General features: G+C 35.3%; 1 protein-coding gene across 5 annotated transcripts in view; it reads left to right on the top strand.

Moving 5' to 3' along the window:
* Nucleotides 1-16,164, top strand: part of AP3B1 (adaptor related protein complex 3 subunit beta 1) — a 164,990-nt gene that overhangs the window by 78,335 nt on the left and 70,491 nt on the right. For all 5 annotated transcript variants that reach the window (XM_030004425.2, XM_030004427.2, XM_041120733.1 and 2 more), the window contains exons 15-17: nt 8,909-9,085; nt 13,886-14,072; nt 15,031-15,161. In XM_030004425.2, coding sequence (XP_029860285.1) covers nt 8,909-9,085; nt 13,886-14,072; nt 15,031-15,161 — 495 coding nt within the window. The remainder of the gene's footprint in view (nt 1-8,908; nt 9,086-13,885; nt 14,073-15,030; nt 15,162-16,164) is intronic.

The raw sequence follows: 16,164 nt of genomic DNA, 5'->3' as shown, positions 1-16,164 counted from the left end.
CATTATTGCCTATTATCTATCCTTAGATTAAATTGACATTTTGGTATGTCAATATTCACTTCCCAAATTCTCCTCACAGTCCCAGTTATTGGTAGAACATTTAGTGGTCTATCCTAAACTGTAGTGTAGGGCTGAAGACCATGTGCATCATACCCCAAAGGTGACAGATTTTAATCTGTCAGTAATTATTTTTCTGTACATGCTATAAACATGACTGTTTAGTTTCATACAATTAGCCATTTATTGATGATGGAGCAGTAAATAGTTTCTAAATCAGTGAATCTTCTATTTTCCATAGTTGAATTTGGCAAACTTTGGAATATTAAAAGAAAAAGGAGATGGGGTCTTCTCAGTTCATGCTTACTGAACAGGTTAAACAAATAAATCTTTGGCCACTAAGAGCTGATGATTAAACTTCATAACTGATGTAAAGAAATTATCATTCTACTGGATTGCTTGTAGCCAGAATCAAAAGAGGCTATAAGATACTGCTGCTAATTACATATCAAATAAGTATTACCTATTTTCTAATAATTACCTGTGTTTTCAGAAAATTTGTGCAGTATTTTGATTGATCATTACAATATCATGAATTGTGTATGATCTTATACACATCTTGTGACACTCCACCAAATGAGTTTGTCACCTTATTTTCACATATTGTACAAGAGAAAATACTCTGTTTAACACTTAAAAGAGTTTTGTGGCTATTTTATACAATTAATACTTCTGAGTAAATATTTCAAGTTTTAAATACAGGGCATTTTTTGGAAAAGAAAATCTTTAAGTTGAGTAAAGGGAGAAAAAAAAAAAAACATGCAGTACTTGAACTACTTTGACATACTCATGTTCTCCAATAATGAGATTGTACAGAATACCAGAAAGTGGTAAGTAGTAGTAGAACAGTCTGTGGAACAGAGGAGTCATAGGAGTAAACTAAAAATCAAAATCTGAATCTGAATCATGCTTCTTATTCAAGAAGGAAGCAGTGATAGTGATGCTGTAGGCTCTCTAGGATGATTGTTGTACATCTTGTTTTACATTTGTCCCTATAATTTTTAAATAGTAACTTCCAGAAATTTGTCTTCCTCAGGATGTTTAGGACTTTGGTTAAAGAATAAATTTGGAAGAGGTTCATATTTATAATTTGAATTCCGTATCATTATCCTGAAATAACATGCACCTATGATGTTTGAAAATGGATATATTTCTTCACAGAATCACAGGATGGTTTGGGTTGGAAGGGACCTTTAAAGGTCGTCTAGTCCAAGTCCCCAAGCCCTTTGGACACTTCTGAAAAGGATAAGCCTATTTTTACATGTTTAGGTAGGAGGTATTTGGGTTATATAATTACTGAGGACCTGAGTTTGAAATGTCAATATTTAAAAGCATTACTGGAATTCCTGAGATCTGCACATGTATTTTAAACATTGATCTTATTATGGCAAGAGTGTGAGTTGACATAACACAGTTGCCTTGGCTTTTGTCTTCAGTAAGACAGAAACAGAAAGCAAGGATTCCTGACCCTTACTACACTGACATACAATATACATACATGCACACGCGCTTTTGTACACACATATTTTACACAGATTTTTTTTTTTTTTTTTTTTTCCTGACCTCTTCTGTTGGGGAAAGTATTTCTGGGCTCATTTTTAAATTGGGATTGAAACTTAAGGGACCAACCCTTTTCCTCTATAGAAGAGCATACCACTGTCTTTAAAGGACTTTTGCATTTCGACGTAGGAGAAGCAGCTAAATCGTATGGTCTTGAATGAACTTGAAAGTAACTGGAGGGTGGGAAACTGTGGGCAAAGAAATTCTTTGGTGCTTCTTAGAGTTGAAATTAATTTACTACTATATAAAACACAAACAAAAGCATCAATGGAATTAAATACAATTAAATAGAAAAGCACTTTTGATTGTTCTGTCATGATTTAGTTTAGGTAAATGGTGAACGCTTAGCCACTAAAATAAACAAAATCAGTGTGAACTGGATGGAATACATTTTGGCGTTGGTGCCTGAATTTATTTCATTCATGTTGTTATAAATTTCACTTGGGTTAGCCTGAGATTGTGATTGTCAATGATGAGGTGCCTAAAAATCTTTCATAGCAATATTTCTTTCAGGTCATCCAATCTGAAATTTACTCGTTCTTGTCTTCATCTTCTTCATCTACAGAAGCCATTTAGAAAGTGATAGGATGGATAGTAAGCTAAATCTATCTGACCAACTATAAGAAATACTAGGAAGTTCAAATAAAAACTACTGAGCTCTTGTAGACCACTGACTCTCATTTACAGTAAAGCTTAGGGCTGTCCATTTCAGTTTGCCCATTAATTGATTGTTTTCTTACGTATCTGAAATGAGTGCTTATTTTTCTTCCTTAGCTTTTGTATGTTACCATTTGTGCTTTAAACTTTTATCTTGGGTGTGCGCAGGCAAAGATCTATGAGATCTATTTTGTGTCTGATATTTGTTGAGTACCTGGACCTGTACATAGTACAGCTTGATCTAGCTGTATTCCAGCTCCTTTACTCCACACACTTCAAAAATTGTAACTGAGAAATGCATCTCTGATGGTGTTCTGAAGATACTAAACAAGAGAATAATTGGGTCTCTTTAAAATTCTGTTTTTTAAAATCATAAAAATGCTTCCATTTGTCTGTTAATGTGTTAATAATGTCATCATGCTTTACAATTTAATGATTTGGTAAGTTGTCAGCCAGAGATCTAAGCAGTCCTAGTTTGTGCTAGCTGTTCACTCTGAGGTAGGCTTAATTAGTTTTGTGTGTATAGTTTTTGGAGTGACAGGAGTTAAAAAAATATGCATGTGGGAAAGGGCCATTTAAAGAAGGATGATACTGGTTGAGTCCAAAAGTCCTCTTAATGGAGTAGTCTCATCTTCAGTAGCACCAAAACCTGGTGCTTTAGGGAGAGGGATTTAAAGATAAGAGCAAGTTCATTGTGAGGTACCTCCAGTGTACCTTCTTAGCCGCTGACTGGAAGCTTGAGTTTGCTATGCACATCATGTTTACTAATCTAAAAATTCTAATCTCTCCTCATATTCCAGATCTCTGATAAGCCTTTCCCTCTTTGTCTTTTCTGATATTTGTGTGGTTTTTGAATTGGGGTGACCAGAAATGTGTGCAGTAGTCAGAGCATGAAGGAGAAATTATATGTAGTGACATAATGATTTTACCTGCTTTGTATTTTTTATGTCACTTTCCTGGGGTTGTCTGCCTTTTGACTTCTGCAGAACATTGAGTTAACAATTTTACAATTCTCTGAAAATATTCATGATTCCAAGATATTTTTCCCTAGAAATAGTTTGAGGTCTACCAGTATGTGTAGAGTATTTTTTTTGGAAGTCCTGTTATTAATGTTGCAAGGCTGGCTGCATCACTTCTGCCCAATTTTTAAGTATCACTAATAAGTCATCTTCAACTCTTCAGGCTTTGTTTTAGTTTAGATTACGTTGAATAATTTTGTGTCAGCAGACTGTCTCCTCACTAGGTAGCCCTCTTCTAGATTACTTGCAGATATGTTGAACAGCATGTTCTCCCCTATAAGTCCCTATGGGACATCTGATGATTGCCTTCCATTGTAATGGGGGCTTTGTCTTTTCTATCATCTAGTCCTTTTTTTATTCATGAGAGTGCCTTTCCACCTTGTAAAGGATGACATTTTCAAAGTTGTTGTTGAGGGGCTTTTGAAAAAGCTTTTAGAATATTCTCTCATCAAATATGTGTCATATAGTCTACTCTTAGAAAATCCTTCCTTCAAAACAGCTATGGTCCAGAATTCGTCTAAGTGCAAATACTTGCAGATTTTGTCTGAATTAAGTTTTAAAGTGGATTGGTTAGACTGCATTGATAAAACTGGATTAACACGAGACACTTTTGTTTATGTCCAAAGTATGCCTCTTTTGATTGATCTTAATTCATTTTAGCAATGAATGAATGTAAATCAACGTAGCAGGAATTAGCTCTGAGTAAGAATGTCTCGATGGTGTTCTACAATTGTGTATTTCCTCATATAAACAAGCTGCAGTAGTCTCCAAATTAGTTTCTGCCCTTTTTTTTTTTTTAGAATAATAATTTATGATGGTACATTGTACCCAGAAATGATTGCATTGTAGGTGATGGGAATCTTGTAGTTCTGGTGTGATTTTTCTCCAGGCTTTCTCTTATAGTACTACTAAGGCATGTTTTTTTTCTCTTAGTAGCTGGTGAATTCTGGCATCCTTGGTTTTCATTACAGCCTTATTCCTAGTTCCTTCTAGAGTATGAGTGAGAATATGAGAGAAGTCTGCAGTGTATTCTAATCTACAGCTGAGGAACAATTCTTGATGGATAAAGACAGGATAAGGAGTTACCTATTTAGAAGAAAAATAAGACAGATGTATGTAACTTTGAAGAGCTTATTATGTGTGGAAAAACATCTCATTTATGGAAGCAATTAAGAATTACTAATTACTGGTTTGGGTTGGGATTCTTATTACTAGAGTAGGTGACTGGGAGTTTTTGGCACTGCTCTGTCCATTCATCCAACAATAACAAACTTAAGTTCCTTTGCAGTATTACTACGTAAATACTGCTTATTGCTATGTTTCTGATATGGCTCCACAGCAGAGGCAGCTTGCTTGCTTTAATTAAGTTCTCCTTTCCCTCAATGTTGGGAAGGTATCACAAGGTATGACATTCATATGTTCATATGTCTTTCAGTCCTGCAAGCTTCAGATTCTAGCCACATTCTTTTCCCTAGGTTATACTTTAATAATGTATTTTTAAGCCTTTATGTAAGTAATGCCTTAATGAATAATTCCCATAATTTGATCATTTTTTTACTTGCTCTAATATCTATGGAATGTTTTCGAATTTGAGAGGAATACGTGACCTTTGGGACATTGTGTCCAGGGACACTGTACACTGAACTTGAAGCAAATATTCAGCTTGAATAAAACACAATTTAAACAAAACCTGTACACTATATAAAAGGTGGCAGTCATCAGTGGAGATCCTTTTCTAAAGGAATTTTATGTGTAAAAGTTCAAGTAATGGAAGAGTCCTTGAAGATCTACCATTTGAAAACAAAAAAAACCCCACTTTTCTTTTGCTTCTATTCTTTCCTGTGTACCTTTTCTTCTTGCTGCCAGTCTGACATTTCACATCAACTTCATCCCTCTTTCCATTTCTGATTCCAAGTAAAATTTAAGAACTTGTTAGCTATGCAAATTTTCTTCTGGATGCAGAGAATTAGACCTCATTTGCAATTTGAGTATCCCTTCGTGTTTGTGACACATGTGGATGACTGTAATTGGTGATTTTAAGTTGTACTTTAGCCTAGTATGTTGTGTAATAAGGTTAGAGCTGAATTGCAGTAGTTTTTGAATTGTGCTGCTTAGAGTGATCTGCAAAATCTTTATAATGTCTTTCTCTAACTGCTGTAAGTAACCAGTCTTGCTTTGAGGCGAGAGGGTCTGCCTGGTTTTTATTTTTTATTTTTTAACTATTTATTTATTTTCCTCCAGACAGGTAATGGGTTAAAATGGCAGTAGAAACTGCCTTCTGGTGCTAAGACTTCAAAAGTACACTTAACCACTTGCTCAGGGCGCATGGAATAAAACATCAGGCAAAGTAATTTACAATCCTGTTTGCCTTTGAGGATAATGCACAGTAGGGGTGAATAATGAAAGTATTATTTCCTGCATTTTTGTCAATTCAAGGTCCCTACTTAAGCTATACTGGAAAAGGCAATGAAGGTGTAGAAGTGGCTTCATTTCTTGTTTGCTGTTTTGAATGACCTGGAAACAACAGCTGCAGATCATGCACTTGATATTACATGGTTGAGGACTGGAAGACTTAAACAGGGAAAAAGAAGTCTGAAAATACTGTGTGGTTTTGGCCCCAAATTAATGCAGTGACACAGAAACATTGGCTTCATCAGTTCAACACACACTTTCCATTAAAATGGCTTGCACTCAGGGTTTCATTCAAAGAGTCTCTAATTGATACTGATTCTTGTTGCACAAAGTTGTGTTTCTTATATACAGTATTTACATAGTAAGCTGACCACCTAGTTAAAAGGCAGAATCTCACAAGAAATTTTACTTGTCTTCCATTGTCGCTATTTTTGAAATTAGGCTTTGTTTAGTCTATTTATTTTACATTCTAAAACTAGTTTATTACTCTAATAATTACCTTTTAGAAACCTGGACAAAACTTTAAAGAGTTTTGCTAACTGTGCTTAAATGCACACTGTTTAAATATATTTAAATATATTTCATTGTGGTTTTAAAGTGTAGTCCTGGGTTTGACTAGAAAGAGTACAATACTGATGTTTGTCTTTCATAATTAATACTATTACTGCAATAGGTCTTCTCTGTGAGCTATTTTTGCTTTATGAAAAGACAATAATAGGATAAGGGATGTTTCTAATAGGCTGCTGCCCAAACTGTGGTACTTGGTGATCTCTTCTAGAATTCTAATGTTTTAACAAGTCTGTAATGAAATATTTTAGAAAAATAAATCTAGCATAACTGAAATCTGAAGTTGCCTATATATTCTTATTTAGAGGTATCTATCTGTACAGCAGGCAACTTGAACTGCTCTAATACTGGAAAATTTAATGTACCACTCAATTACTATTCTTTAGCCCAATTTAAAATAATAGATTGGGAGTGAGGTCTTAATGCAGTGTAACCTTTGGAACATTAGAAATAACCTCTTTCCCTTCAGTGTACAGTAGTGGCATCAGTCTTACCATTTCACAGGTGAACATATTGTGACTACATTTAAAGTTTTTATATTTAGCAGTTGTTCGTTAGCTTGTTCCCCTCTCTCACACTGTAAATTCCAAGACCATTTATATTTTTTGTCAATTCACAAAAAAAAAATTAATCTGTATCTCAATCAGTATTTACGTATATTTATGTATGTTAAATCACTGTGTTACACCACAGTCAATACATTGTTACCTCTACCTTAAATATCTTTTCCATGTTCAGAATTGGCATTTATCTCTTGAGGGGATTTTTTGTTGTTGTTGTTGGACTCCTGTATTCTGTCTTTCCATGATCTGGTTGCTTTCTCTTTCAGCAGAGGCAATCCTCCGTTCTCCCCATGACATGCCTGTTTATAGTTTGGTTGGCATGTCTGTTTGCAACAATATGAAGTACAGAGGCAGATATTGTCAGGTTTTTATTCAAAGCTGTTCTAAAACTTTTTTGAGCAGTAAAACATGTCTAATCATTAAAATTTCATGTGAATGTAGTTAGTATTTCTTTAGTATGGCTTAGTGGGCCATTTATTAGGGACTGTGGACCATAGTTTGGGAATTGCCATCCTGAGCCTTGGTAGTTTACTTGCATTTGTTACCTTTTATGAATGTAACCGGAAAGCAGTACTTTCAAATCTTATATGCATACAGGGTAGGAATAGTTGGTTCCCATTGTAATTCTGAGAAATAGATATTCATATATGAATAACTGACATATGCAGGAAAAGTAATTAAAACTTATATAAAAGATGCTAGGAGTTAGTGCTTTGAGAATGACAATGCTGAATTTCTAAAGCTTGTTTCTCCTGTGAAACCTAAGGCAGTACTCACACTGGCTTAAGTGTAAGCTTATTAAAAGAGATCACTGTATAGTGTAGGGAGTAATGGAAAGTGTTAGTACAAATGTTTTTTAGAAAAAGCAGCAAAATTAACTGAAATTGCAGTTAGAGTTGGAAGCTTTCCTTTTTTCTAAACTACAGTCAGTCATTTGAAAGGATAGAACAGTTACGGTTTTTCTGTAACATTTCAACATCTGTTGAACAAGAAGAGTCTGTACAGAACATGAGAGCACCACAGTCTGTAGATGCTATGCAAGTCATGCTTCTGCCTAGAAGAATTTTCTCATCGCATACTTTCTTCCTTCCTCTCAAGGAAGGGGAACAGTATTTTCAGGGAGGTATGTAACACAGATGCAATTTTTTATTTGACCACCGGCTAATACAGGCTAGCTCACCTTTGAGAAGTGTGTGTATATTATTTAATTTAACTCCTGACTACTTCTAGCTAAACTCTGCGTGGAGCTTGAGCTTCTGTTTCCTTCTGTGGTTTTCCATTTTGCTTCTCCTCTGTCTGTGACAGTACTGTGCTTTTGAAGTCAGCACTATGTGCTGGGAGTTCATCTAAAAACTGCTACTGCCAGTTATTTCAGTGAAACAGTCAAGTAGCTCCAAAACAATAAGACCTGTGTGAAGTTCTGGTCAGAGTGTTTTCAGTTAAGGGGTTAGATCTTAGTCAGAAATTGAGAACCCTAATTTTGAACTCCTGTCTCCAAAATTCTCTGTTTGGCTAGCCTTGGACATTTGCAAAAATATGAATCTTACTGTCATAAAATTTTAAATAAAAATGAAGGAAACGTAGCAATAGTCTTAAATAAATTCTTGTGCTTTTAAAGTAGATAGGTAGAATTTGAAGCTGTTGGAAACCATTTCTATATGACTATAGTCACAAAAAAGCACTGTTTTGTTTCAACATGGTGTTTAGCGTAACCTGGTGGTAAAAATTCCTAACGACACCTCGAAGACTTGGATTCTCTTCCCAACTGTCACCAGCTTGTACTGTGAACATGAACACATCACTTCTGTGTGCCTCTGTTTCCATTCCTGCTCCGTTTGTCTTGTCAACTCATAATGCATGGTTTTTGGGGCAAGGTCTGTATCTTACATTTGTATGAATGTTCAGTCTGCCACAGTGGCTGTATTGAACAGTATTTAATTTGGCTCTGTATTCCTTGTATGGCAATTGTCTTTAAACAGTATTTTGTTTAATTTGTTACTGAACACAGAAATGTGCAAGTATGCAAGTAGTCTTTGTGAATGTGTTAACTTAGAGTGCGCAATGTTTTCTCAGGTTCCAGTAGCCAGAGCCAGCATTCTCTGGCTCATCGGCGAGTACTGTGAACGGGTTCCAAAGATCGCACCTGATGTTTTGAGAAAGACAGCCAAGACCTTTACTAATGAAGATGACCTTGTAAAGTTGCAGATCTTAAATTTGGGCGCAAAACTCTATTTAACAAACTCAAAGCAGGTAAGCTTAAATTCAGAAGTGTACATATTTAGAGTCACAGTAGGTTTTTGTACTGTCTGTATAGATCAGTTGTGATTTATATAAGTAACCAAAACTAGTCCATATTATTCTACGAAGAAAAGCTGAACATCAGTTTTCAAGAAATCTAACAGACTAAATCTAACCACGAGTCTTTGAGTATGTGCTGGATTGTAAATATGAATGTAGTGATGAGATGACTCTTTTTTGCCTCTTTCTTTCTTGGGGAAATTGTGGATTTTTTAAATTCACATAAATAGGAAAGATTTGTAAACGGTATTACTAATATCAGATAGGAGATTTTCCTGGTGTGATTTGCTGTTTTCTGGATCTTAAGACCAGAATTTTAAAGGGAATGTTGTCAATTTGAACAAGAAGCTGCTCATTACTTTTCACGGTATCTAAAAGGAGATGCCAGCAAAAGGCCTCGTTATGTCTTTCCATCAGTGCTCGTCTTAAAGATAGTAACTGCTTCCTCTTTTTCTGTATTTCTTACTATTTCACTTCACTTTGTGGAGAGGGTAGGTTTTGATCATATCTAGTAATAAAGATAATCTAAAAATGTCAGGTAGTACAAAAAGGTGAACTTAGATCTCAAGGCAGCTGAAAACAATAGCTATGAGAGGTGCCAGCTGCCTCATTCTTCTCAATGACAGCACTGTGAACTTTGTCACTCTCTGGCTATGGAGTATAGCATTTTGACATTAATTTTTCACTGTAATTCCAATTATTACTGTAAAATCAGAGGTATTTTTTTTCCAAATGTAGAAGAAATGTATTGTCTGAGATGTATACACTTTCCTGGGCTGCTAGACCTCTTTGTTTTACAACAGCTTGGACAGCACAGGATCTTGTATCTCTGTACTTGTGGTGTCTTCTCATTCCTTGACAGCTATATCCAACTGCAAACTTGATTTGTCTGAGATTTTACTCTGTAGGGCATGTGGGAGATGAACTGTCTTGCCATGCATTCAGATAAGAGTGAATGCTTGTCCTTTGCTTATGCAGTCTAAAATGGGGCAGTAACGAAAGGTGACTTCTTTCTGTCAGTGCTCGTCTTAATGAAAATGCTGACTGAGCTAAGGAAAGATTGGTTTGATTATCTAAACTGTCTCCTTTTGGTCCATTACATAGTATTTACTAATTTTCCATATAATTTTTATGATTTTACACTGATTTTTCAACACCATATTTGGCCAAAAATTGATTGCCTACAAGGAGATGATGATTTCTGTGATGCTCTTTTTCCAGTTTCACATCTTAATACATTGTAAACCATCATTATAAGTGTTGCATAACCGTTTATTCAAATACAATAATGATCATAAAGCCGAAGAAACTGTCTCCTGAGTTGCCTCCTAAATGATAGATTTCATCAAAGGGTGTTTTCCTTATAGTTTTAGGTTGTGGAAAAATAAGTTGTCTTCTCAAGTGGTCAAGCTATTCCTTTCTGACAGAGTAGGTTGATGACTTGGGTTGATTCAAAGCTCCTTCAAACTAGAATATGATGGTTTTGCCTTTAGCAGCTGGCAACACTCTTCCTATATCTACATCCTTATTCCCAGGAGTAACTCCTCTTTACTCACTCAGTATTAAAACATTTCTTTCTGGAATGACTTCAGGTCCAGCCATTTTTCAGTCTAACTTTTCAAACTTGAAGGCAAATCTTGTACACTTGACTGCTCAGTTGTCAGTCTGTCCATCTTTCCTCATTCCCATGTGTTCACCCCCTGTATCCTACCCTACCATGTAATACTTTTTTGAATCCTTTATCAGTTTCATCCAAAGTCATTGAAGTTGTGAAAATCTAAAAGATACAATGTCACTTTATTGAGAAGTAGTGGTAGGATAGCCAAGAGAGACTCAACACAACTAAACAGATGAAAAGAGCTCTTGCCCTGGGTGGTCCCTTTCTGTAAATATGTTATTGTATTTGCTGATAATTTCCTTAGGCATATGTTCAAAGACTTAGTGCAGCACATTCTCAGGAATGCTTTTTAAGATTCAGGATTTTTTGCAAGAATTTCCATTGTTCTTTAAATCCTGTGATCACCCCATAAATGAGAGGATAGATGGCTGTTTCTCTCCAATCGTAGACCCTCATCTGTTGGTGATACTTGTATTATAAAATTTTTAAAGTGGGGATCTACCAAAAGGTTAATTGCTGCTGATACAGGATAGGCATTAAATTCTTAAATAGAACGATTGCCACTAGAAAATTCTAGAAATGTTGCTGAAGGATGACTTGAAGTATTCTTTTCATATTAGCCAAACCGAAATGTACAAAAAATAGTAGTAGATTCTAACAGTGTGAGGATAAAAGAATTATATTATGCCTATATAATGAGCATGTCCAGATAACAGGCTGTGTTGACATATGATAATAATGTATTACATCATATGTCAGAATACTTTTACTATTCTATGAAGCAGTCATGGTGTGCAGATTCTGTCATATTTCACCAAATTAATGTGCTTGCTCAAATAATTTTTAGCTTCTTATGGATATTACTTTGTTAGAAAAACTGATGTGTATTCATTAGTTTGTTGGGGTTTTTTTAATTAGAATTAAATGTTTCTGTTAGCTACCTCCATGTAGAAAAGCTTCACTACTTGTTTGGTTGTGTTGCCATAGGATGAGGAAAAAACTAGTGGTTTTTTGTTTTCATTAAAACTATTTATACTATACATGAAGCTTGCAAGGAGACTTCTTGCAGATATGGTGCATTTTTCCATATAAATTTGTTGTGTCTTTATCCGTATTGGACGATATGGAAAAGATATTTTAGGGGAGAGGAAGGTAGGAGGAAAAGGATCCTGGAGAAAATGATCCCATTAAAGAAAATGCAGCCTTTCAGGATCAACTCTTCATCTAATTCCATCAGTGCTCACTGAAAAAGTGCCCACCAACTTTTCCCATCCCTATAGCAATTCACAAGCAAAGACAACTGGGTTTTGTGATCCATTCTGCTGAGCTTTCTGCCATGACAGCAAGGAGTCTTGTTTTGTTTTACAAAGGAGAGGTGATGGCAAGGGCTGCAGGAGGTATCTCTCATTTATTTTAATTCATGCTGCTTGGGAATCCTCCCAGTTTCATTAGATTGAACAGCATAAGTCCTGCATGAGTGCAGATTACGTATGTTCTGTGTGATGCAGTAGTTTAAGATTTTATATCCTAGTAAAGAAATAGCTGCTAATAAGCTGTGAAATACATATAGGAAAGTTTTACCTTTCCCAGAGCTGAGACAGTACCTTGGGGGGAAAAAATATCTTTTCACAGAACCATCCTTGGGTATCAGAGAGAAAAAAGAAACAAAAAATGTTTCACTGAAAGATTTTTTAACTATGCTTTTACTGTTATTCTGATGTAATATGACTAATTTCTTCATATCTTTGGTGTCATAGGGTATTTTGTGAAATGCTTGCATGCATTGTATGTTGTTCAAATTAAAACCATTTTTTCTTTACTCTGTATTTCACTTACAGGAGTTAATATTCTGAAAAAGTATTTTTAAATCTCTAGAAAACACTTTAACACTTATCCTCAAGGTGGAAATTATTAAACTGAACTTTTCGTAGCAAATTGCACATAACAAAATTGACTGATTTTTTTTTTTTTACATATTTTTCTGCTCACATGATTGAAACTGTGTTATTATTATAACAATAGCATGATAAACAGGATATATATGCAAGGTTGTTTCTTTGTATAAAGAAAAGAAATCCTCCTTGACAATACATTTTTAACCCTGTGTTATTCATCAGTTATGAGTTGAAATACTAAAAAATTACTTCCTTATAATGGTATGTTATTTTTGCTCTTTTTCCTGTTTGCTTGTATGTAAAGAAAGTGGCATACTTCTTTCAAATGTATCTAATGGATACAAGTCTGTTCAGCACTATTGTTCCAGTTACACTGTGTTATTTCTAAGACACTGGGAAAGTCTCCCTGATTTTTTATATTTTTTTTTAGTTTTAAAAATTTAACTGAATTATTAAAGTTATTTAATACATGCTAATATTCTCAGACATCAAATTAGGAAGTCCTATTATGCTGTAAAAAGCTGTGATAAGTTGCTCTCTTACATAAATAAATAAATGACCGATATTACTGGAGGCTTTAAGCTTCAAGAAAAAAATGGAAGGAGTCTTTTATCCTGGTTTTTAGAGGGCATCAGCAGCTTGCTTTTATGAAAAAGTAACAGCTAAATGCACTGCAAATAATTTGCAGTAATCCAGTTCAGTGATTCATGTGTCTGCTTTAATGGGTCATAATTCAGGATAAAGTAACTGAGTGCAGTCAGAGTGCAGACACTGCTTATGCCAGGGACAGTATCTCTTCATAAAACACACCTCAGCAGAAGCAGTTTGCCAGCCCCCTAATACTCTCTGATGTTTTGATGTCCTGCATATTTTTCCGATTAAGTTTTGAGTGCCATGTTTTTAGTTGTATTTCCACATTCATTATCCTCACGTAGACCCTTCAGCGGGTTTGCCATATATGATTATTTTTTTAATGATGCCTTTCTTTCCACTTCAGCAGTTTAATAATCTAGCACATGGCTGCTTCTCAGTACTCAGCATTCACCTCCCCAATACAGAAGAGGACATGTGCTTTGGCTGCAGAATTCTATTTGCAGCTTTAGAAATGCATATTCCCTGTGGAACAACATTTGTTTGACATAACCATTCATTTTTATTACCTCTTTAAATATGTTTATCCAGAGTTATCAATAATCATAAATAACTTGTATTCTGTTCTTATCCTGTTTTTTTCCACAGACAAAATTGCTTACCCAGTACGTATTAAATCTCGGCAAGTATGATCAAAGCTACGACATCAGAGACCGTACAAGATTTATTAGGCAGCTTATTGTTCCGAATGAGAAGAGTGGAGCTTTAAGCAAATATGCCAAAAAAATATTTCTGGCACAGAAACCTGCCCCATTGCTTGAGTCTCCTTTTAAAGGTATTAACTGCCAAAATCATTTGGGAAATGTTCATTGTGTAAAGGAATGTGGCAGCCTGTTCTATTTCAAATATACTCACAAATTGTGTCACTTAGCAAATACAAATGATTAATATGCAAGGATACTCGCTCTGCTTACTTGCTTTTCAGCAAGCAAGGTTTGCATGGTGCAAACACAGTGCATTTCTGTGATGATAAACCCTGACAAACTGATCCATTTCTATTAATGTGGATTTTAAATTTGATTTAAATAACAGAAGGTGTGTCTTCTGAGGAAAACTATTCTTCAATTTAGGAAAATAGCTCTAGTCTTTTATCTGGACTTTAATAGAAGATTGTTAATGTGAGTATTGCAAACGTTTTATGAATCTGAAATAAATTGAATCTCGAAAGATTAGGGTTTTATTATTTTTCTCCAAAGTCATAATTTTCCCTGTGCGTTTTCCCTGTCTTTTTACAAGTAAGAACCATTGTCTATCTTCTCAAATTGAAAGGTTATCAGGTTATCTTAATTAAAAATGCTCTGGTATTGTAATGATTTGCAGTTTTAATTTTCATACTTAGTCCCAGTTTTGAAGCTCTAAAAGGAGCTCCATTTTGAAGAAAAACTATTAAAATTCTGGATGTGTTTGTGCCAAGACATGTATATGGATTGTTTAACTGTGCTGTCATTCTTAATATTCACAGTAAAGTAATTTTTAGAGAAGCTACATTTCAGAGCAACACCTCTAAACACACTGACTGATTAGCTTTTTTATTGACCATTATGGGGGAGATTATTGTAATCTATGGACTGAAATCAGTTTTTTGACCTATGAAGAGCTTCCTAGTTTATATTTATTCCATGACATTTGAGGTAATATAATGGCAATTACCTTTAGCCCTGATTAAGATTGCTCTTTGTGGTAGAGCTCATGGTGTTTGTGTATTTCTCCCCTCCCTCCTTTTTTTTTAATAGATCGGGATCATTTCCAGCTTGGCACCTTGTCTCACACACTGAACAGCCGAGCCACTGGCTACTTGGAGCTGTCCGACTGGCCAAAGGTGGCGCCTGACCCCTCCGTCCGAAATGTCGACGTAGCCGAGTTGGTACGTCAGCATCATTAAAAGTAACTTTGCTGAAGGCACTTGTCAATATAGAATATTAGCCTAAAATACAAGTATTTAAATACTATCTGTATGCTGTACTGAAAACTGTTGATGCATGTGAACATCCGTGTTGCTTATTTTAGCTTGGAAATGGAACATTTGGAAACCTGCATGATGCTTGCTGTTTTCTTTTCAATGAGAGAAGTGGATGAACTGTAGGCCACTTCTGCTTCACTCGTGGATTAAATGGGCTTTTTTCCCCTCCATCTCACTTTTGATTTCATGCCTTTTATATTTGCTGTGCTGCAGTATGTTAATTGCTGTTAATGACGAGTGTAGCTGTACTGCCGAAGTAGGAGGGGAGCGGAGGTTTGTTCATGTACAAATCCAGGTCTAAACAGGAGAAATAGATAATATAAGCAAAAGGCAGTGGCAGGGAGAAAAATTATGTATGTTTCAAAGTGTAACATTTGCAAGAGACCAGGGTTTACATTTCAGATCGTCTGGAGAGAATTAGGAAAGTTTATAATAGGAAAATGTCATCTATTAGTGCACTAGTCATTTGTTGACATTACAGGGCTGGTCTTCTACTACCAATAGCTTTCCTTACTGAATTGTAAACTCTGAGGCAAAGTCATGTTCTGGTACCAGAGTCCTACTAAAGGTCAGTGAAAGCTATCGAACAGTAACAGAAATATAAACGTATTGGAATAGAGCATGCTGATGGTGCTCCTGGAGGTATGTCACTGTAACAGGTATACCCAGAAAAGCACATGGTCCTTGTCATAAGCCAACTTCTACAGTAAATCACACATAAAATAATTTGCATATAAGATGTTAGGCATAGAAAAGCTAGAGAAAATTCTAAAAAATAGGTATGACTTGCAGAAGCCAGTGAACTGCAATGTGGTAGAGCAAGCATTTCTCCTTAGTACTTTAATATTACTTGTCTACCTTCTTATATACATTTCAGGAAAAGAGGTATTTGTGTACAAACTTCTGA

The sequence above is a fragment of the Aquila chrysaetos genome, chromosome Z (genome assembly GCF_900496995.4).
Source record: "Aquila chrysaetos chrysaetos chromosome Z, bAquChr1.4, whole genome shotgun sequence".
Classification (NCBI taxonomy): Eukaryota; Metazoa; Chordata; class Aves; order Accipitriformes; family Accipitridae; genus Aquila; species Aquila chrysaetos.
The sequence above is the reverse complement of the archived record's forward strand: the minus strand, read 5'-3'. Positions and strand labels throughout refer to the sequence as shown.